Source organism: Lepisma saccharinum, chromosome 13 (genome assembly GCF_977018435.1).
Source record: "Lepisma saccharinum chromosome 13, izLepSacc3.1, whole genome shotgun sequence".
Taxonomy (NCBI): Eukaryota; Metazoa; Arthropoda; class Insecta; order Zygentoma; family Lepismatidae; genus Lepisma; species Lepisma saccharinum.
In genome coordinates, this window is record NC_139241.1 from 84,609,951 (window position 1) to 84,633,611 (window position 23,661).

General features: G+C 40.6%; 4 protein-coding genes across 4 annotated transcripts in view; 3 read left to right on the plus strand and 1 right to left on the minus strand.

The window, feature by feature from the left end:
* The window catches only part of LOC145997482 (fatty-acid amide hydrolase 2-A-like), a 68,977-nt gene extending 60,401 nt beyond the window's left edge, over positions 1 to 8,576 (minus strand). The window contains exon 1 of the mRNA XM_083134580.1: positions 8,442 to 8,576. Coding sequence (XP_082990706.1) covers positions 8,442 to 8,463 — 22 coding nt within the window. The 5' untranslated portion in view covers positions 8,464 to 8,576. The remainder of the gene's footprint in view (positions 1 to 8,441) is intronic.
* A 1,241-nt stretch (positions 8,577 to 9,817) lies between these two features.
* On the plus strand, positions 9,818 to 10,855 carry LOC145996844 (uncharacterized). Its single transcript, XM_083133375.1, has one exon. It carries the CDS (start codon positions 9,818 to 9,820, stop codon positions 10,853 to 10,855), a length of 1,038 nt encoding a protein of 345 aa, XP_082989501.1.
* A 685-nt stretch (positions 10,856 to 11,540) lies between these two features.
* LOC145996845 (uncharacterized) lies at positions 11,541 to 13,991 on the plus strand. The gene has a single exon (XM_083133377.1). The coding sequence runs from the start codon at positions 11,541 to 11,543 to the stop codon at positions 13,989 to 13,991; it is 2,451 nt and encodes an 816-aa protein (XP_082989503.1).
* Positions 13,992 to 14,217: 226 nt separating this feature from the next.
* LOC145996846 (uncharacterized) lies at positions 14,218 to 14,592 on the plus strand. The gene has a single exon (XM_083133378.1). It carries the CDS (start codon positions 14,218 to 14,220, stop codon positions 14,590 to 14,592), a length of 375 nt encoding a protein of 124 aa, XP_082989504.1.
* The last annotated feature ends 9,069 nt before the right edge of the window (positions 14,593 to 23,661 follow it).

Genomic DNA, 23,661 nt, shown 5'->3' on the forward strand with positions numbered 1-23,661 from the left:
CCAGATTTGATTCGTACATTAATCTAATAGAGGAGCTCCGAATGCACAGGCTTGACGATCGAAGGACAGTCCACGACCTGCTGCTGCTCTGGAAAATATATAATGGAAAACTTCGCTCTCCTCTTTGGATCTCACAATTTAAATTACGCGTTCCTAACAATAAGACGCGACCCAATCATCAAACCTTTTTTGTGAATAGAGCGCGAACAAACATTGTCAAGAAATCCCCTATCTGGAGAATGAGTATTCTCTACAATGCCTTAGAAAAGCGTAACAAAAATATTGATTTGTTCTCTATGCCATATATACAATTTAAAAACTGTGTAATGAATACAATATCAAATAACAGTCACTGAAGCATGTATGAAAACCTGTATCTCTGAACTCTCTAACTGGGCGCCAGCCTGTTGAGTTCATTATTGAAAAATAAATAAAATAAATAAATTTGTAGAAAATCCGTCGAGTGAAATACGAACATGGCGAATAAAAGAATATGTGGATAGCCCATAAAACGGATAAAATATAAAACTGTCCATATAATGCACACATTCGGATATCCGGGCATTTTGGATAATTCCGATAATCCGAATATATGGATAATTCACATATCGGATATCTGGGTAATCCGAATATCCGGGCAATTCCAACATCCGGATAATCCGATATCCGGATAGAAAATTTTATCCGGATTTGGCATCACTGATTAAGAGCAGTTCCTTTTTTGAATGCCAGGAGCGTATCTTCTAGGCTAGCTAGGCTATCTGCGAAGCCTGAAGTCTAGAGAATAAAATTCAGGAGGAAAATCTATTAGAAATTGTAAATAAAATTATTCATATCAGTGAAATGATGATGGTGATTCTGGAGTTGGCAACCTGATTTCTTGTGAGTTGGCAACCTCATTTCTTGTGAGTTGGCAATCTGATTTCTTGTGAGTTGGGAACGTGATTTCTTGTGAGTTGGTAACGTGATTTCCTGTGAGTTGGCAACCTGATTTCCTGTGAGTTGGCAACCTGATTTCTTGTGAGTTGGCAACCTGATTTCTTGTGAGTTGGCAACCTGATTTCCTACGAGTTGGCAACCCGATTTCCTATGAGTTGGCAACCTGATTTCTTATGGGTTGCCTTCTTGTGAGTTGGCAACCTGATTTCCTACGAGTTGGCAACCCGATTTCCTATGAGTTGGCAACCTGATTTCTCATGGGTTGGTAAACTTATTTCTATTCATAGCCTAGGACGACGTGACATAGTGAGATAGCCCAGATCTTGGACTCAGTATACGCCACTGTTCTCATAGTGCAAAAAATACAATGACTGGAGAAATGGCACTGGGGGTGGGGGCTTAATCATGAGACGCACCTATGCCCTCAACTTTTTAGTTACGGCATTGAACGTAGTTATCTTCCTGGAGGTATATTCCTACACGCTCGTCGAAATCATGATCTCACGGAAATCCATCTGGTGCTGGCAACCTTGGGAGTCGTACGTACCGGGAAGTGGGTAATCGGGTCGTGCGCCTGCGCAGTGAGGGGACCTGCGACCAGAGGAAAAGAAATGTGCGTGCCTGCTTCTTTCATTACGTATGCCACAACTGGTTAATCGAAGCACTTTCTAAAAGTCCGATTTCGTCATTTCGCTTGGCTTAGCAATTAAAACAATTCCGAAACTCGCGTTCACGTAATTGTCGAGTATTTGGCGACAACTCGACCTGTTAAAACACGTCTCAAGAGTCACCAGGTAAAAAAAGTAGCAGTGGTTTTTACACTCGCTGATGTTTACAGATGTATGTGGTGGTATCTCTCAGCGTTTCAGAATAAGGAGTTATAGTCACGTGCATATCCAGAATTTTCGAGGGATGGGTAACATTCGGTAAAAGTCTGCGTTGGAAAATTGGCCTGCTCTGTTCGTAAAATATGACTTCAGCCAGCCGGCTCGGTATGTCTACCTACGTGGCGGAGTGGTGAGTGCAACATTCTACGAAGCCAGGAGTCCCGGGTTCGAATCCCGTTTAAGACATGGATGTTTGTGTGTGTTTGTCCTGAATGAGAAAATACAAAATTGAGTTAAATTGAGATGTGGTTGAGTGGGGAAAACTGCCGTTTAGGAGTTTTCCTTAAAAATAAAAAAAACTTCGAGTGGTCTACTTTAAATCTCTCCACAGAAGTTCCCGGGATCGAGTCCCGGCTTAGCCATAAGTATTCTTTGCGAGTGTCCCTTCATAAATTTACATCGCGTTGTCTTCATATTTGCGAGAAACACTCAATATGACGTAAATGAAAACATTTGCATCATTTTGCGACAATATGTGCATGAATTGTTTAAAGTACTGTTTATGCACAAATAGGATAAATGGGACTGGACCTACAGTGTAAAAGGGGCACCCACAATGTGACTCCATTGTGTATCGAACACGGTCCCCTTGATTACAGGCCATTAAAAATACAACCCGTTTGCGCAGTCCAGACGTAAACAACTTACAATGTTTGAAATTAGCAAGAGGAAATACCCTAGTGCAAAAAGCCCACGACCACTGAGATAGGTTTGGAAATTCAATACAATCATAATTGGCCTCTCGACAGTGTAGTGGCCTTGCAAATGATTTTCGCTGGAAGCACATTGCAGAGTGGTTCGGATCTTACATAAAATGTAGATCCAGGCAATTCAAAATGTAATCTTGAAAGCTTTGTTTTACAATGATATTCTAAACGAGATTATTTTTAGGCTGTCACAAATTGCGATTTTCTGTTGATTTCATCCAAGTCCCACTGAATCAATTAAAGAAAATATTATCACTATAATTTTATATTGGGCATGTGTAAAGATTCTAATCAGTGACGATCCAACATGTATATGATGTCTGTAATGTTTGCTATTAAAAGAATGAACATAAACAGTCTGCTGTGAATCTGCATTTTTGAATTGTGCTTTTTCCTCGAACAGCTTTATAGATTTTCACATTGATTCTAAATTCAGTTCATAGCCTCACATTATTCATAACCACAAATCTACAAACAGACGCTATTTTCTCTCCTTAGCTACATCAAGTTTTAGAACACATTATACAAAGCTCATACTTCAAGTGGAAAATAACTTTGTCTCAATCGTTCGTCTGGCTAAAAACTTCCGAACTCTCGGCGGGAGCCAAAATAATGACGTCAAAATCTCTTCTGTCCCATGGGATCTGTCACTGGGGACAAAACTCATATCTGCTTCGTTGTTAATCAGTGTGTCTAGCATGCTATTAATTAAATTTGCGAGATTAAAATGTACTCGGGAAACAATACGCATATTGCGTAAGTACGTGCGTGACTTCGCCAAAACGTTGTGCGACAAAGCTTGACGCTAAGTCCAGAGGATAAAAACGCTGCATGGCACATTTACGCCGTCCAGAACAAGAAAGCATTTGCAAGAAAATTAATACACTTTGTAAATTAAAAATAGCATCACTGCATTATTTTTAGTTTTCAACATTTCGCACCTAAAGTAAAGTAAAGTGTTCCCCTGTGCATAGCACCACGCCATGAAGGCGTATAGGGGGTGTGGGGGTAACGCCCCACACTTTCTTGATCCGGTCGTGAGTGGGGGTGATGTGATCAGCATCACGCCCCTGACCGCCTTTACCCCGCAGGGTTTCCCCCTGCATTTCATTTTTTTATTTCACTCGATGATTTATTTTCCTAACAATTATTAAATATACTATGTCTATACAATATACATGTACTATTATTTACACCACGGTTAAGTGTATGTAACACTTTGCAGAACTAATAACAAAATTCAAGTAATTATAGCTTGTGAAACGTATACGCACTAGTGTTGCCCACGAGACGAGACGAGACTTTGGTCTGTCTCGTCTCGTGTCTCGTCTCGAAAATATTCGTTTGTCCCGTCTCGTGTCTCGTCTCGAAGGGTTCTGTCTCGTCTCGTCCCGTCTCGTCTCGTCTCGTAAAAGTAATGCAGGATATTATGCCAACAAAAGCTATAACTGGGAGACATCACAAAATATTATTCTCGAAAATGGGTTAAACCTGTAATCAGTTTGCTCACTGTAGTTATAGTGAGAATAAATATGATTCCTTAATCATAAGAACATGAGTATATCAAATAAAGTTTGTTGATTATCAATAGCTAGGTAATGTATAGAATCTGCCTTGCTTTTCTAGCTCCCATCCACTCTTTATCCATCGTACACGCAGGGAGCTTTCGGACAGAAGGAACAGGCGACAAGCCACGAAGGGGTTTACACTGAAGTGACAAGCGACAGGATCCCCTTCCGTTCCGTCTATGATAAAAATATTCACCGCACGGGCAGTACCAACAGATCGAGGCGATTCTACGCTCGATATTAAGAAAACGAATCAATTTAAGCGACACGCAAGCGACAAGAGACACGTGGTACTTCGGTTCGGAAGGTTACGTTTACTGAGGGTTCGTATCCAAGCGAAACATGTTGCTTGTCGTTTCTCTCCTGTGGCTTGTTCAATGTTTCAAGCGACACAGAAGTATCACACTGATGCAACGATCAACAGGGACACTTCAGTTTATAAGCAAGCATGCATCGCGCATAACAATCCTCGCGACTATACACGGTATCCAGAAAACGGCCTAAGCAGAACAACAAGCAAGCGACAAGCGAGACGTGCAGCTTCGGTTCGAAGAGTTTCCTGTGAGGAAGATTTCTTCACACCAAAGTTACAGGCGACAAGCGACGCGAGTCGCTTGGAAGCGAACTTTCAGTAGTTATTGCAACCTTTCGAACAGAAGACACACGAAAATCTGCACGTGTCTCTTGTCGCTTCGGTCCGTTGTTCACGGATGCGGGGTGAATGCTTTCCTTCAGACTGAAGGGAATTGTGTCGCTTGTCGCTTGGGTGTGAATTATACGTGTCGCTTGTCGCTTCGGTGCGAAATTTCCACAAGATAGCTTTCAGGTTGAAGCGACAGGCGACAAGCGACACAGGGTTTTCACACCAAAGCAACAAGCGACACGCTCCTTTAGGGAGATTTCAGACCGGAGCGAAAAGCGACACGTGTTGGTTTGGAACAAGCCAATCAACAGCAACGTTTCACAGCGTAGGAGCATGGCAGGCCGCACAAACCTGCATTCGATTGGTGAAATCCTGAAGCGACACGTGTTACGGGTCGCGTGTCGCTTTGATGTGAAATCTCCCTTAGTCTATAAGCAAGCTTTCACTGTGAATTCACTACCAACAGACAGAGGCGACACAATGCACGCTATTAAAAAACGGCCCAGTCCGAACGACACGCAAGCGACAAAGCAACACGTGCCGCTTGCCGGTCTAGTCGCTGCCGTTCATTTCCAAGCGACACTTGTTGCTGTCGCATGTCGCTTATTACTCCTATGACTTCAGGCAATTATATGTTCGTTACGTCAAAGCAGAGTATCTAATTGCACTAGCTTTTTAGAGCCGCGGTTGTGTAGTTGTTAGGGCGTCTGACTGCCAGGCGGGAGACCCGGGTTCGAATCCCGGATTGGGTGAATAAAAGTCGGAATTATTCCGCATTGTCCCCGCATAAAGTAGCTCCAGGGTTCAACAGCCTCATATCAGTGAGTGCATGGGGACAATCCTGGAGGGCAAAAGCGGCCGGAGTGTGATGCTGATCACTTCGCCTCCAAAATAACCTTTCCCCCACATCCCGTAAATATGCCTTCATGGCACTGTGTTATATGCACTTGGAACTTTACCTTTATCTAGGTTTTTAGTGCGAAATCTTTGGAGTTTGCAACCAGCACTAGAGGCTGCTGTGGATTTTGAGAACAGGGTCGCAAATGAAAGAAGGGTCTGTTTGGGCGAGAAATTTTATGACGATTGTTGCCAGTATGGCTGGAACAGGGCCGTAGAAAACAATGGCAGTGACTAGAGTGTATCACACATAAATTTGCCGTTGCGTAGATACATCCCAATACAGCATTTTGGCAAGAGAGCAGCGGCTACGACTGGAGTTCCTGAACGAACAATCAGGGCTATCATGAACGAAAGACAATCTCTTGAGATGTCAGAAGGCCCCTCCACATCATTCCACAGTCCCGGGAAAGAACGACAAAAACCAGCGACCAAATCGTCAGTGGACGCTTTCGATGAAAACGTTATCCGTAGGTTCATATACGACTACGCTCTGCGTGAAAATGAAGTGCCGACATTGAAAAAATTGCATGACAAATTACAGCCGGACATACATTTTGCGGGAAGTCAAGAGAGTTTGCGACGTTTGCTGCGAAAGATGGGATTTAGGTGGAGGAAGAGGAGGCTGTCATTTTTGCTGCTTAATGCGATGCATATTGTTTTCTGTGTTAAAATTGCCATGCTTTGATGGGTGACCAAGTTCATAGCAGGGCCGGCGGAAGGGGAGGGCGAACCGTGCCATCGCCCAGAGCGGCAAAATTTGAAGAGAAGAAAAAAATAAGCCTATTGAAAACTGTGATCGAGCGAGATATTCTTTTGCGCTGAATAGTATTGAAATAGCATAAGAAGTCTCATTATTTATTTTATATTTTGATGTTTTAGTTAGGAATATATTGATTTTCAATTTTCCGTTGCTGCGTAATGACCGGGGGGGGGGGGTCGAAATAGAGCGGCATCTGCCGCCACCTCCCAGGGAGGCAAAATGACTAGCGCCGGCCCTGGTTCATAACAAAAGAAAAAGCCGCGCAGCTTATCGTCTAGTGGCAGTGTATGTACTTGTTATTGTTGTGGAAGCCGGCATCCTTTGTAAATGTACAACAAAGGCAACCGACTGTCGCCGATCTCGGAGAGGAAATAATAATACTGCTTGAGGAGGAGTGTTATGGTGCAATTGTAGCGGTTTAACACGTTGGCATGTTATTATCTGCCGTTGCAGTTCCATACCAGTGTATACGGGTTTTGGGAGTGAAAAGTTAGAACGCCACCAGTGCATTAATGCAATGAAAAATAATATATATATTTTTTTTATTTTGTTTGAAATCACTCAAATAAGGAATCGTATGAAGAAGTCTTCTTTGCAGCATTTTTGGTAATTTTACTTATGTGTTAGTTCATATTTTGCGAATTTTTAGTCCATATGTATGTAGCTACATACAAAGCCACTTGTTAGTACATATTAATCCTAGTCCTGGTATAATGCATGACGTTTAAAACTCAACGTGAGATAGACCTGAATTCTCTAATTTTATTGTTGTACGTAACAGCTGTGCATCGGCGCACTACAGCGATTTTTCTATCTGCTCCATTAGCAACACTGCTTCTTTAGTTGTTTCGCGCATCGCACGGCAGAGATATCTGCGCTGGACTCTACCTACGTACGGATCGTTTTGCGCAAAGATGAATGGAAGAGAGCTCTTGGGGTAGCAGATAGTTGCCAGATTTAAGGTATTCTGAGGAAATGTCAATAGAAAGATACAGAGATTTTGCAAGTTAAGATAGCTGGGACACGAGGCTAAAGTCTCGGCAAATTCGTTACGGACAACGTGTGAAGAATTAGGATTTTTCGAGGGGGAATCTTAGAGATCTTTATTCATGTAATAGAAGCTGTTTTGGGTTTCCAAAGAAAATGCTTTATTCCGAAAAAATAAATATTTGCAATTGATTAGTTATTTTGTTTATATTTTTTCGAGACTTTCGAGACGAGACGAGACTTTTCAGGAGCCATCTCGTCCCGTCTCGTGTCTCGTCTCGAAAACGAGACAAGACAGGTGGTCAGTCTCGTCCCGTCTCGAATTTTAAAAAGCCTGTCCCGTCTCGTGGGCAACACTAATACGCACACAAATATTTTTTGCAGATTTAATCATAGTATGTTCTTAAGTTTGTAAGTCCACTTTATACACAGAAAGGGAGATCTGGACTTGACCTACAGTTTATAGTGGGATCCGAACCACCTCCACGGGGTATCAAACCCGGGACCCCTTGTTTACAAGGCGACGTCATTTAATCATGGTATGCCAATAAACAGAACGAAAGAGAGATGTAGGAAAAATTAATAGATGCGAATCAAAGATATTTCAACATTTGTAATAAGAATACCGTAGTGCTGGGTTTTTTCTTTACAGAGTTGTATAACTTAATGCAATTGCATATTTTTGCGACAAAATATGGACGAATGTATTAAAAGTCCACTTTATGCACAGATAGGCTAAATGGGACTGGACATACATTTTACAAGTAGCATCCGAACCACTACATGCCTCCACCGAGTATCGAACCCGGGATCCCTTGCTTACAAGGAGACAATGTTAGATTAACGCCATCGGGGAGGCTCGTGAAAAAATTACCTGAACACTAGAATACAATTCTAATTGTAAGTACTTACCTTACCACATAAACATTCATCTGGAAACACAAGACACAAACACACTTCAAAACACAACTGCTAATCATTAAATTTGGAAGTTGAACACCCATCTTTCTGTAACAAAGTAGCGATATGTACAATGGTAAAGAAAATTACCTTCTCTTGTATCCCGAGACATGATGTAGTCTAAGCTTGTGACAGTTCTGAAAATATTGCTTAAACCTGACCAACTCTGAGCTTCTTGAACGTTACGAAGCCAGTACGAAACAAAAAGAAACACAAGTTTGTTGCCAGCTGTCCTTCTAATCCCAGACGGATTGTCAAGGTCATACTAAAATTCCTGATATCTCAATTCATCTCTCTCTAAAAGCGTCACGAGACAGAGTTGCGCTGTTATTTTTACTGAAAGGCCAAAAAATGATGTCAAGGTGATAAGTTCATGTTATACTGACCTCTGTTATCTTTCTTTGCCAAGTTTGGATCACTAGGTTAAGAGCATTCGTTAAAGAAAAATTATGTCTAGGTTAACGTTGACGAATCAAAAGATTCATATTTCTTGCTTTCCTTAACTGTCGATACTCGAATAGAACAAAATTAATTTTGAATGTTATCTGTAAAACTTATAGTTTGACAGCTCAACTTGTAATTTTTAATTTCAAATTTATGAATTATTATTTGTTATGCGTTGAAGGATCTAAAAATTGTCAGTTTCTTGAACTTGGACTTCAACTACAAACGTAATAAAGCATGTAAAGCACGTTTACGTAATGATAAAAATTGTGCTATGGATGTTGGTGTTTCCTACGCTACACAGTGCGGGATTAACAACCTTTGGGGCCCTGAAGCAAGATAAGCAACGGCCCTTCTCACCCTTTAGTTTGCCTTCCCATTTCTAATCTCAGATTGATGTGCGTGCACGGAAGCGACCAAAAATTGGGTATGTGGGATGTATTTATATTTGTGCGCCTGCCTGAAGTTAGAGTTTAAACACTTAATACAACTAATTTTTTACTAATTTAGGATTCTTATAGCAAATATGTTTGAAGGGAAAAACACTCACACAACTCATTGATTAAAGACGTTCATAGAAAATAAATGTCTTATTTTTTATGTAGCCTATAGCGATAGCCTATTTACAAAGTCGTTAGTCAACATAAAAAACTAAAGCCATATCATAATTAATATTGAATTATCTGAAATAAACAAACCGGAAAATAAAACAAAAGTATATGTTAGATATTATGTGAGTTGGCACCTGGCAATATTGTTTACTCTGTTTTCCGGGCAATAGCCTGTGCAGTATTTTGCTTGTTCTATGCTGTGTTATATTACTGTCATCGCGCGCAAAAAAAAAGTATGAAGATTGTCATGTTTTTTTACTGTGTTCTGTACATGTTCTTGAGAATATAGTCAAAAGGATATTAGCAGCGAGTCTTTTATTTCTCGATCCAACATTTATTGGCGACCGTGACAGGACCTGTCTTTTCTTTCTGTGTTGGACCGGAGAAGAAGTAAGTGCAAATATCGGAAAAATGTCAACGGACATTGATCGTCTCAAGAAAAGCCGTGCAGTGGCTAGGTCAGCTTTTACACGTGTTTCGGAGAAGATTGCAAATGAGTTAGCGATGCAAACTCCGGACAGGAATGTTATTCAAGCAAATATCCAGTTGCTTGAAAATAAGGCAAGTGATCTGCATGAGGCTGACATACCTGTTTTTGATTTGATGTTGGAATCGGGTGCTAGTGAAAATGAGTTAGGGAAAGAACAGTCAGTGTCGGATGATTATCATTGTTTGTTCAACAAGCGACGTATTGAAGTGTCGAACTTTTTGAAGTTGTCGGAAGGAAACTGCTGTCAAGGCGAGTCGATTTCGGAAGTAAAGAATCGAAGATTCAAGTTACCTAAAATCGAACTGAAGAAGTTTGGATTGGACTTGAAAGAGTGGTTACATTTTTGGGGACAATTCAAGAAGATCGATGAAGATGATACAATTCCTGCAGAGGACAAGTTTCAGTATTTGATACAAGCGACAATTGAAGGTTCTCGTGCGCGCCAGCTTGTGAACAGTTTTCCACCAACAAAAGAAAATTACCCGAAAGTTGTGCAGTCCATGAAATCACGTTTTGGTCGCGATGATATGCTCGTGGAAGTGTACGTGCGTGAAATGCTAAAATTAGTGTTACAAAAGGTGTTGAACCGTCAAGAAAAAAATTGTTTGAGCACTTTGTATGACACACTGGAGTCCCAACTTCGAGCATTAGAATCGATGGGTGTTACGAGCGACAAATATGCAGCAATGCTGTTTCCATTGGTGGAGTCCAGTCTCCCAGAGGATTTGATGCGTGTGTGGCAGAGAAGAACATTGTCTGCTGCTGAGGAAAATAATGAGACAACACCGACCGGAAGAATGCAGTCCTTGATGTCATTCCTGCGAGCTGAAGTGGAAGGAGAAGAACGAATCAACCTTGCAGCAGCTGGGTTTGAATTGGATTGTGCAGCAGTGAAAGTTCGGAAGAAAAGGTGTTCTCCACCGCGTCAGCCTATTATCCCAGTGCGACAGATTTGTTGAGTGTCAGTGGTGGTAGGGAGAAAAGTTGTGTGTTCTGTGGTGGTAAGCACAGTTCATATGATTGCTTTAAAGCCCAGAAAATGTCTCTCTCTGAAAGACAGAAGGTTCTAAAAGATAAAAAGCATTGTTTTGCATGTTTAAAATTTGGTCATTTTTCGAAGAAGTGCAAGGCCAATTTGAAATGATTTTTTGCAAGAAAAAGCATGTTGTATTGATGTGTCCTAATATTTCAGACAAAGATAATGATTCTGACCATTATTCTGAACGCAAAGAATCAAATGCTGAGGTAAACAATACACTGATAAACCAACTTGAAAATCCGCATGTATTCATGCAGACATTGGTAGTAGATTTGAAAGGTAACTACAATATGAGCAGGAATGTGAGAGTTCTTATTGACACAGGTTCACAAAAATCGTATATATGCAAATCTCTTGTAACAAATATGGGTTATAACTCCATTGGGAAACAAAGTTTGATACATTCGCTATTTGGTGGTACCATGTCTAGTCCTTGCAATCATAATGTTTATAATGTTAAGGTATGTAGCATTGAGAGAGAATATTCGTGCACATTTGATGTTCTTGATCAAGATGCAATATGTGGTGAGATTCCTTATGTAACACCAGGTGTTTGGTTAAATGAGCTGAACAAAAGTCAAATAAGGTTAACAGATACTGGTAAGATGAAAGGTCCAGTTGAAATTCTTATTGCTGCGGATGTTTGTGGTAAATTACTGACTGGCCATGTTGTGAAATTAAAGTGTGGTTTAGTGGCTGTGGAAACTCAGCTGGGATGGACACTTATGGGTAAAGTTCCAGGTGAAAACAGAAAATCAGATACAGCTTTGTTGGTATCGAATTTATATGTTGGTGAAGCCGTAGCTGATCTGTGGGAACTGGATACCATAGGAATCAAGGATCCCATTGCCAAGAAGTCTGCGGAAGAACACACACAACAAGAACAATTTTTGCAGACACTGACATTCAATGCTGAAGGAAGATATGAAGTACAGTTACCATGGAAGGAAGATTGTTCGCCTCTCCCCACCAATAAAGATCTAGCAGAGAAACGACTTTGGTCAACTACACAGAAGTTGAAACAAAAACATCTGTTGCAGAGTTACGATGAAGTGCTACAAGAATGGTTGTCCGAGGGAGTCATTGAGGTGGTTCCAGAGGATGAAACAGAGAATTTTGGCCATTACTTACCCCATCGACATGTAGTGAAAGAGAGCAGTAACACGACGAAAATTAGACCAGTGTTTGATGCTTCTGCTAAAGTAAAACGACACCCGTCTTTGAACCAATGTTTAGAACCTGGACCCAACTTGATTGCTCTTATTGCTGATATTTTACTACATTTTCGGAAAGGAAAAATTGGAGTTATAGCAGATATTAAACGAGCTTTTTTACAAATTGCTGTAGACCCTAAAGATAGAGACTACCTGAGATTTCTCTGGTGGCACGATATTAATACTGGAACGGTTCAAGAATTCAGACATACTCGTGTAGTGTTTGGTGTTACGAGCAGTCCATTTCTGTTGGGTGCTGTTATTGAACATCATTTGGATCAAGCATTGCAGAGTTGTCATTTCGGGAAGGAAGACTTAGCTTATACAGAAGATACTATTTTAAAATTACGAGGTTCCTTTTATGTGGACAATTGTGCCACCAGTGTAGACAATCACAAAAATCTCCATAAATTTATAAGAGAATCGCGTGCAGTTATGGCTGAAGCAGGTTTTGACCTTAGAGGGTGGGAGTATTCAGTCCCTCAAAGGGTTGATGAGGGCATTAGCCCTACTTCAGTGTTAGGACTCAGTTGGAATCCTCAAGCCGATACATTTACAGTTAATTTTGACATTGAAGATGTTGAGCTCAAGACAGTTTCGAAACGTGTGATATTATCTGTAGCACACCGTATATTTGATCCTATAGGTTTTACTTGTCCCGTGACTCTTCTACCAAAATTGTTACTTCAGCAGACTTGGGCAGAGGGGCTCGGATGGGATGAGCAAGTTAGTGAAGGAATAAGAACACAGTTTTTAAACTGGGTACGAGAATTACCGATGCTAAAAGAGGTAAGGATACCCAGAAGTTTCATGGGCTGGGATTATGGAACCAATGAACTTAACTCTATGAGCATTCACGTGTTCTGTGATGCTAGCAAAGTGGCATATGCATCAGCAGTTTTCATGAGGGTTGACACAAGGAGAGGTGTTAGTGTACAATTGATTGAGGCAAAGGCACGAGTGGCGCCAAAGAATAGTACAATTCCTCGGCTAGAATTGCTTGCCGCAATGGTGGGAGCAAGGCTAGCAACCAGGATTCGAGAACATTTGAATTTAGAAGATAACTCCATTATCTTTTGGACTGATTCTTCTACGGTGCTGACTTGGATTCGACGAGAAGGAGTTTGGGGAGTATTTGTTGGGAACAGAGTTGAAGAAATTAGAAAACTCTCTGATCCCAGTGCATGGAAATATGTACCCAGTGAAATGAATCCAGCAGATTTTCCTTCAAGAGGTTGTGATGCAAGGCAGTTGTTGAGATCCTTATGGTGGGAGGTACCTCATTGGTTGAAAGTGGATCCGTGTGAGTGGCCACCGATGGAGTTTCTTATCAACAAGGAGGAAGTTGACAGAGAAAGAAGGAATGTGCTACCTTCATCAACGATGCTTAGTATGAAAGCTCAAGATGCTGAGTCTAGATGGTATTACAGATATTTCTCTAACTATAACCAAGTGATTAGACTCATTGGATGGATCAAAAGATTTTTGTATAATAGTATAAATTCGCAGAATCATAGATCTGGAGATCTTGGTGTTCGCGAACTTCAGGAAGCAGAAAATGCAGTATTAAGACTAATACAACAAGAAGCATTCCGAGGAAAGAATGACAAATCCCTTTCCTCTTTGTGCACATATGAGGGCAAGGACAAGATTATTCGTTTGAAAACCAAAATTATTGCCAGAGAAGATACTGAAAATTTCAGGCTTCCCATAGTTCTTCCAGCACAACATCCAGTCGTTAAATTGCTGATAATGTATTGGCACAAGAAAGCATGTCATGCAGGTGTAAACATATTACTAAGTAAACTGCTCACAAAAAGTTTTGCATCACCCAAGAAATGATAGAAAGAACAATCGCAACATGTCCCACTGGGCCACCAGCTGTGAGAAAGCACACTGTGCTGTGCGAGATACCCATTCAACCACGCATAACTCGCTCTTCAGACGACAGCCACGACCAGCTGAGCATATTTGTGTGTTCGAACATGTCAGTATTGTGGGTGGTAATGGTCAAGGCTATATCTCCCACTTACGTAGAGAGACTCAAGTAGTGAAGGTGCGTTGAGACATGCCCAGGCGTACAATATCGCAGTTCGATCAGGCAAGGGTTATCGCCTTCGTGCAGAGTGGGATGTCACAACGGGCGGTAGCCGCGACGATGGGAATCGCACAGAGCGATGTCAGCAGAACATGGAGAAGGTACACAGACAGTGGGACAGTAGCAGATCGCCACCGTTCAGGTCGAGAACGGGTAACAACACCAGCCCAGGACCGTTTGCTAGGAATCACAGCCCTGCAGCACAATACCAGGACCGCAAATGAGTTGCGAAATGACCTCCAACAAGCCTCAGGCGTACGTGTTTCTATCCAGACTGCGAGGAAGAGGCTTACGTTGCCGAAGACCCAAGCGTCGGCAACCTCTAAGTGCAAACCAACAGCGTGATCGTTTGGTGTGGGCACGCGAACATGTGCATTGGGGACCTGCAGATTGGTCGTGTGTACTCTTTACAGATGAATGTAGGCTTTGTCTGAGGCCTGATTCGAGACGTGTGAGAGTGTGGAGAGGCGTAGGACCGCGGGAGAGACTTCGTCATGTGCAACCTGTTCATCCATTCCAAGGAGGTGGCATTATGGTTTGGGTAGGGATTATGCACGGCCGCCGAACGCCCCTAATTGCAATACAAGGGACACTGACAGGACCGCGTTACATCAGAGATATCCTACAAACAACTGTGGAACCATACCTTCGGAACATTGGTCCAACTCTTGTGTTCATGGATGATAATGCCCGGCCACATCGTGCAGGGGTGGTGCAAGATTATCTGCAGCAGGCCCAAATTAACAGAATGCCCTGGCCGCCAGGAAGCCCAGACATGAATTGTATCGAGTATGCTTGGGCCATGTTGAGGAATGCAATGGCACACCGTCTTGTGCTCCAAGACTCTCCACGTGAGCTTCTTTTGGCAGTACAGGAGGAATGGGGTCGTTTACCACAGGATGATCTTGATCATCTCATTGCGAGCATGCCCCGGCGTGTTGAAGACCTCATTGCAGCTCGAGGGGGACATACCAGGTGGTAAACATCCTGTCGGACATAACAAATAGGCAGATAGCATTGTTGTGCTACTTGTTTCCATTTTCTACTTCAGCAGTGTGTCATTTTTTCTTTTTTTTTTTTGTATTAGTGTGAACGTTCTTTTTCATGCCATTCCCATGTTTTCCACGTTTTCTTCTTTCTTGTACTGATTGAGCAATTGTATGTTTATTTTCTTCCCAGGAATACAGTTTTTGTTGGTGATGCAAAACTTTTTGTGAGCAGTTTATTTTAAGAGAGAACTTCTGGATCCTTCGTGCTCTCGAAATGTGTTACTTGCAGGAGACAAGCAGCCAAACCAATCCAAGCTCTTCCAGCACCATTGCCAGCTGATCGAGTTAGAGATGCTAATGTATTTGAAGTAACAGGTGTGGACTTTGCAGGACCTGTTTATCTTAAAGATGGCAAAAAGGCATGGATATGCCTTTTTACATGTGCAGTATATAGAGCCATTCACTTAGAGTTAGTTACTTCTCTATCAACTGGGATTTTTATCCAGGCTTTTAGGCGATTCGTGTCAAGGAGAGGCAGACCCTCTGTAATCTAGTGATAATGGCACCAATTTCAGAGGAACTGAGAATACATTTATGACACTCGATTGGAAGAAAGTTGAAGAATATTCCACAGCTCAGCGAATCCAGTGGAAGTTCATTCCACCCAGTGCAGCCTGGTGGGGTGGTTTTTGGGAGAGATTGGTTCGTGTCCTGAAGGGTCTGTTGAAAAGAACACTCGGAAAATCAGTTTTGTACTACGAAGAAATGACAACAATCCTCTGTGACTGTGAAGCCATAATTAATTCACGCCCACTTACCTACATGTATGAAAGTGAGACAGAATTAGTTTCTCTAACACCTGCTATGTTCTTACAAGAAATCAGGGAGACAAGTGTACCTGATTGTGACCATGTGGATTCTTCAATGCTCAACAATCGTCTCCGTTACTGTCAGAAGTTGAGACAAGATATCAGGCATCGTTTCAGGAATGAGTATCTTGGACAGTTGACGCAAAAAGCCATACACAGAACATGTGGGTCTGTCAGGGTAGGAGATATTGTATTGATTGGTTTTGACAATATGAAAAGATATAATTGGCCATTGGGTTGTGTAACTGAGATTCTTTCAGGTAAGGATCAAGTGACAAGATTGGTACGTCTGAAAACTTGCCATGGTGAACTACTTCGTCCTGTACAGAGATTGTATCCATTGGAGGTGACTGCAGTGGAGGGTGAAGCAATGAAGAGTTCATTACCTCAACCACAAACCAAAAAGAAACATCAGAAAGACGTTCTCGCTCCCACTGAAACCAAACCTTGTACCACACGTAGTGCGAGAGAGATAAAATTACCTACGAAACTATTATTGTTTGATATGCCAACTCAGGTGGGAGGTTGTTAGATATTATGTGAGTTGGCACCTGGCAATATTGTTTACTCTGTTTTCCGGGCAATAGCCTGTGCAGTATTTTGCTTGTTCTATGCTGTGTTATATTACTGTCATCCCGCGCAAAAAAAAGTATGAAGATTGTCATGTTTTTTACTGTGTTCTGTACATGTTCTTGAGAATATAGTCAAAAGGATATTAGCAGCGAGTCTTTTATTTCTCGATCCAACAGTATATGAATGTAAAAATTGCATTGGGCATGTATAACAAAGTAAATTATGATTTTTGCCTGAAGAAAGGTTTTATAAAAAGAAACTGTACTTCGCTTACTACTTTGTATAAGAACATGAAAAAATTTGACGAAAAACTTTGCTTGCTTACTCATCAATGTAAACCTTAAAAACTACAAATCCCACAAGTGGTAATGGTAATGTAATGCCTAAAATATCGGTGAGAAAAAAAAATATTTACAACAAAGTTCAGTCCATTTGTAAAAATGAGAGTCGTCAAATTTGACAATAACAGAAATGTGGTAGAGTATTACTTACAAAAAATTACTTTCCTGAGTTTCTTTGACACAAAACTACTTAGAACGTCTTCAAACTCTAACTTTTGCAGAACGTCATTTTCACTGGCTATAATAGCGAGTGATGCGAGTCTGTTTTGCACCATTGTAGACCAATGGAAGTTTTTAATAATCTTCATTTTTGAGAATGATCTTTCCCCGGTAGCATTGGTGATCATCAGTGACAAAAAAATCTTCAATGCTGTTGTTACATTGGGAAAAGTAGATTGCAGTTTGTTTTCAAATATTACATTGTATGACTGCAACGCTAAAATAACTTGCTTTCCATTGAAATCTTCAAGCTGGGACATGAAGTATTTCAAATGAACCATTTCGTTCCAAACTTTTTTTTTTCTGTTCAAGGTACGTAGCTCTCACACAGGCCCCTGGTGAATAAAAGTTACAATGCATATATTTATAATACTGAAATCAAATATATAACATAACATGAATGAATTTGACATATATGAAAAATAATAAAATTGTAAGAGAATACAATGACAGATACATTAACACACACACGCGCACACACATACAAACGTGTACATACGCAATTTCCAAATCGATACTAAAATAGCATGCACGCTGGTTGAAATATTCGTTGTGTCAGATAAGTGTTTGCAAAATACATGGTTTTACTTTACTTGATTCCTGTTGCTTAGCCGTACGAGCTAATGCTCAATTGTTGTCTTTGCAATAAAAATAATACGACTTGTTCTTTGAAGTTTTTGGGTGTTGTAGCAAAAGAAACATAATCGGGAAGAGCATTCCAAACCTTTGCAGACCAGAGGGAGAAGGAGCCTTCGAAACTGACAGCAGAGTGGCGGGGAATGTCGATTTTTCGCCGACCTCTAGTATTGTATGAATGTATGGAATTTCTAAATGCCATTTTCTCGTGGAGATAGCTAGGTGTTTGCAAGTTTAATACCTTATATATTGTAGAACACTGATGCAGAAGGCGTCGCCTAGACATGTTAAGGATTTTGTATGTATTGAGCAAGGGTAGGATGTGCTGATTTCTCCTGATCGAGAGAACGTATCCTGTTCGATATTTTGCGTTGTAAATTCGTGCCGTACACCACATCACAATAACAACCAGAAATGTTGAATGGATGATATTCAGCGAACAACTTCCCCACAATTCATTGCGCGAAATCACGCTCCGCCGCCATATTTCAGGCAAGAATTGAAAGCATGCATTGTGCTTGTGATCTTTGCCGAAGTGATTCAAGGTATGGTTATCATGATCGTTTGAGGAATGTATACGTATAAAATATTGCAAATTTTTCGCTGTAAGGAAGCTTCTCACATGTATTCCTTAACATGTGCGAATCAGTTAGTCCGACTGCACGCTGTTTCTTCCCAAAGTGCACTGCGTGATGACGTCAAGTTGAACATCATCCATGTAATTTTATACATACATGCCAGAGAAGTGTGTTAAAATATAAAAGCGAATTTTCTGGAAAATAACACCGAAAAGTAAAAAAATAACAACAATTTTGGCAAAAATAACAAAAAATCAAGGTCTCTAATAATATATAACTATTTTCTTGTCAAACTAGTAATGCTATTATCCTTAGATATAATAAACCTGAGCAACATGCAACAGCCAGGAAGTAGTTTCCAATGCATCTATAACCATCATTCATGCAGTTATTCAAGGGTAAAACAATTTTACAAAGTCGCATTTTATTGTTGGTTTGTTCTGGAGAAGTTAAACACTATATAAGATAAGGGAAATGTTCTTGAGTAATTACCACGTACAAATGTAATTGTGTCCTAGATTTAAAGAAGGAAATTACAACGCTTACCCTAAAGATCCAAAAACAAGAAAGACAACAAATGTTAAAAGGAAAAGCACGCGAGAGTGTAAACCTTTACGTAACTCTAAATTACGTGCACGATCTTATTAAGACTTGGAACACAGAAATCCACTGTAAACCAGGTAAGCAAGTTAATATGGCATTATGTTTCCGAGAAATGAATGTATGTCATACTCACCTTTTTTGTAGTGTTATAGCTCGGTACAATTCCCTAGATTCAACAATTAAATACAAAATGACAAGACACTATTGCAATTTTGTTCGAAACAATGTAAGCAATAGTCAATTATCTTTAGCGCGAGAAGTCACAATCTGGATACAATCTCCTTATTGTTAATAAGGTTTAACATATATCTCACGAAAAACTAAATATGCTGACCATGAAAAACTAAATATGTTTTTCATAATCATGGAAACAAGGCTTAATGGAGTTATAATATATCTCACATAGTTTTTGTAATGGATGTTATTCAGCGAACAACTTCCCCCCACAATTCATTGCGCCATATTTTGGGCAAACAGATCAGATCCTGCGTTGAAAACATGCCGGGTAAGTATTGTGCGTATGGTCTTTGACGGAGTTATTCAAGGTATGATTATCGTGTTATGAAGGCGTCTGGAGCGTGGTGCTGATCATATCACCTACAAAATCTCCGATATCGAGAATGTGTGGGGCCGTACCACCACATCTCCTAAAAATATGCCTTCATGGCACGGTGCCATATGCACGGGGGACTTTACCTTTTTTTTTGCATTAAAGTATTAGAGAATTTCGTCAGAATATTAATATACATGTTATGTTATAGCAAAATCAGTTTTTCACACAAAACTAATGCAAAATAAAAGAAAGTTCGAATTTTGCATAACTTCCACCAGGATAATTACATTCCGCAAAATTGTCGCCCGGTATTTTTACGGAGTACGTGAAATACCAAAATGCCCGGAAAGTATCGGCAAATAATTAATCGGTAAATTCCAACCGAAACTAGACTAGCCCTAGTAAAAATCCATAAAGAACATCGCTCTAATAAACTGAACAGAAATATAACATTAACAACAACACAGGTTATGCTAATTGTGATACAAGTTGAAGAAAGTCACCGACATGCTTGTGTTGCGTAATCTGGAGGTCACGTTGCGTTGTCTTCCGCTGGTTTCACTTCTTTAAATGTCTTACCTTTCTTTTACCATCTGGCTGTAAACTTAGGTCGGAAGTTACAAAGAATCCAGTTGGCCAAAATCAGGAAGTTGACCTTGAATCAGTCAACGAACCTCAAAACAAAAAGACATCAGTGCCCCCTACCATGCAATTTGAAACTACTTTCTCGTAAACAGAAAAGCTTTTATCAATATGCTATATGTTTTTCGCCCGAAACTGACATTTTGGAAAACAATTAGCGCTGACTTCCTCCACTGATTAATGTACAATAATTTTCTGTATGAAGTAATAAAAAATATCTCAATGGATGAGACTTTATGTTCCAGAAACCCCGGTGTAAATATCTCTTACGATTTTCATGTTATAAGCCAGCGTATTATGTACAGTGGGATCCTTGAGTATTACCGTGCAAATTGTCCATGACAATTTCCATTTATTTTTCTCTTACATCCTATGTGATTTTAAGCGATGGATATTTATGTATGCTGGTGTAGAAGTTGTCAACAGTTTGTTTTGAGCTTTCTTTTAATTCTTGAAGCTCTTATTGGGTCAAATAAAGTAGACGAACATGGTGATGGACAATTTGCACGGTAATACTCATGGATCCCACTGTACGGTGGGATCCATGAGTATTACCGTGCAAATTGTCCATGACTATTTTCATTCATTTTTCAATCACATCCTGTGTGTTTTTAAGCGATGATTTTTTTTATGTATGCTGGTGCAGAAGTTGTCAACAGCTTGTTTTGAGTTTTCTTTTAATTCTTGAAGCTATTATTGGGTCAAATAAAGTGCACGAACATAGTGATGGACAATTTGCACGGTAATACTCATGGATCCCACTGTATAATTTCAAGGGCATATATTAATTGAAGAGTCAGAGAAAAAAAAAAACAGGTATAACTCAACGCTAGTCAAGCTCCAGAAAAATGTAATTTTGATTGCAAAACGTCACTGGACATGTAAATGAAAAAATGCAAAAACATATGCTTTGATGAATGGAAGAAATGTCAAACAATATTAATGTATAAAGGTTTTAAAAATTAGAAAGGCATTTACGAGTAAAATTATTGAGATCGGTGCATCGACTTTTTTAAAAAAAAGTAATTGGCCAGGCTACAAGGTTGCAAACAGCTGCTCTATACCATCAGTGGTGTGCCCAAGCGGGATTGGTGGGGATCATAACCCATGTGTTTGGCCCAGTATTTCTAAAGAAAGGACGTCAAAGGTAGGAAAAGATGGCAAAATGAAGGTTGACCACTAAAAAAAAAAGTATAGTAACCCCACCCCCTTCGAAAATCCTGGACACGCCACTGCATACCGCAGTTAACCTTGGATAACGAGACGAACGTCTCAATGAAGACAAGATCGAGAAATACATTCACAATTCGAAAGGAGACCGAGAGAGACTACTAAGTCAACTCGCGTCTCGATACTGTTAATACCCCCCTCCCCCTTTCTAGCAATGTAGTTCTAGATTTCGTAGTCTTCTCTCGGGCGTCTTCCGCAAACTAACGATAGGTACAATTATGCAAACTTTGTAATTAGGCTCAAAAACACACATTTCCTTCCTATCACCTTGCGAGAATGCTAGAGGACAACTGACGCCAAGGTGAGTAATAATAAGGTGTGTCGTGTAAAGTGCTGCTTTCTTTCGAAAAGAAAAAAAATAAGAGGTTACGTTGATCCTGAAGCATGGGACAGAATTGCCAAATGAGTTACACAAAATGGCCCGCAGGTACCAGAAGTGGAGAGTGCTGATGGAGAGAGAAGTGAAAGCTGTGCTTCCTCAAAACTCAAGCGTCTGGCACTCCTGAAACCCTTCTGATATGTTATGTAAAGCTTAACCAGCGTTGCCAACTGGTGGCATGAACAATCACTGAACTGTAATCGAATATTACTCATTTACAAGTGAAGTAGGTTCGAGCTAGGGCAAGATGGTGATGTTTGAGTTCGGTTATCATGTCTGTCATAAATTCACCGTTCAGTCATTGTATACTACATGCTACTTCGCTTTTTGTGCCTTAGGGTAATAGCGACGATTATGATAATAAAGGCATCAATTCCCCATGCCTAGACCAGGACTCGAACACGAACCTTTATTAACAAGATCGCGAGTCGACTAGTGAATACTAGCTGGCACCGAGGTGGCGACTATTCATCCTCAACGCCGCGATTAACTTGCCTGGTAAAAAAGGTACGTAAATTAGCCAAAATATGTCACGACGGGAGTTGCTGGTAGGGTCAAATTAAAAATGTGTAACTACAAAGTATTACAACCCTCCTTAATGCAATATTTGAATGTCTAAAACTAGTAACACGGAATGATGTTGGCATCTATGAACTTCTCTCTCAAACGCTGAAGTGAAGTTGGTGAGAGTGCCACCAGATGGTGCTGAGGTTTGCGTAAGTTTGGAGAATAGTTCTATTAAGCAGGTCTTGGTCGGCGTGCAGTGCAGATTACAACATGTGTGCGGAAAGAATCTCATTCATTTGTCTGGAAAAAAAACTTTCTCCCGTCGTCACCAGCTGACCTATAAGAATGAATCGGCTAATGAAAGATCCGCTCGGAGAGAGGTGAAAGAATCATTTCCGCATTGTCTGCTTGCATTTGTCCTTATCGGTTAGGCGACATACATCCAGTGGCGTGCCCAGAATTTTGGAAAGGGTGTGGGGGTGGGGTGGTATGTGTACATTTATTAGCAGTCCGCCCTCATTTTGCTATCTTTTCTTGCCTTTGACGTTCTTTTTTTTTAAGGAATACTGGGCCGTAGGAAGGGTTATGACCCCCACTAACCTTTGTTTGGCCTCAGGGTCTCACTTCATCATCATCCTTTGCAGTTTCCTGCGTCTGGCTGCGTAGGCATAGAAGTCAAGCCTCTCCATTTTCTTCTGGTCTTCCACCACTCCTCTCTTTCCACGGTGTTCTAATCTTGTTTTCTTCTCCTAACACATACCGCTATCTACTCTTTCCACCGACATCTTGGTCTCTCCCCTTGGATTCCTCCCACTCCTTGTGCATTGTAAGCTATTACTGGTAGTCTTTTTGCATCCATCCTCTTCATGTGTCCGAACCACCTCATCTGTGCCTGATCTATCCTGTCCTGAAGCTTCACCACACCCACTGGCTGTCGGATCTCCTCATTCCTTATTCTATCCCTTCTAGTCTTCCCCAATATATCCTTAAAAATGTCATCTCCACTTCCTGCATCTTACTTTTATCTCTCTCTGTCATTGTCCAAGTCTCTGCTCCGTACGTAATTATTGGCACATAGTATGTGTTATATATTACCTTCTTGCATTTCATAGGTACATTCCTGTTCCATATTAATCTTCGAATGCTTTGATATAGTCCACCACCCATGTGTCCTCTTCTGTTTACCTCCTTATCTATTCTTCCACTTCTCTCAATTATGCTTCCTACATATTTGAAGCTCTCCACTACCCTAAACACTTCCGTGCCCATCTTTATTCTTGGTTCATTTCTGGCTC

Excerpts from the sequence above, each read along its gene's own strand:
- LOC145996844 (XM_083133375.1), top strand. The coding sequence starts at position 9,818 with ATGTCAACGGACATTGATCGTCTCAAGAAAAGCCGTGCAGTGGCTAGG.
- LOC145996845 (XM_083133377.1), top strand. The coding sequence starts at position 11,541 with ATGAAAGGTCCAGTTGAAATTCTTATTGCTGCGGATGTTTGTGGTAAA.
- LOC145996846 (XM_083133378.1), top strand. The coding sequence starts at position 14,218 with ATGCCCAGGCGTACAATATCGCAGTTCGATCAGGCAAGGGTTATCGCC.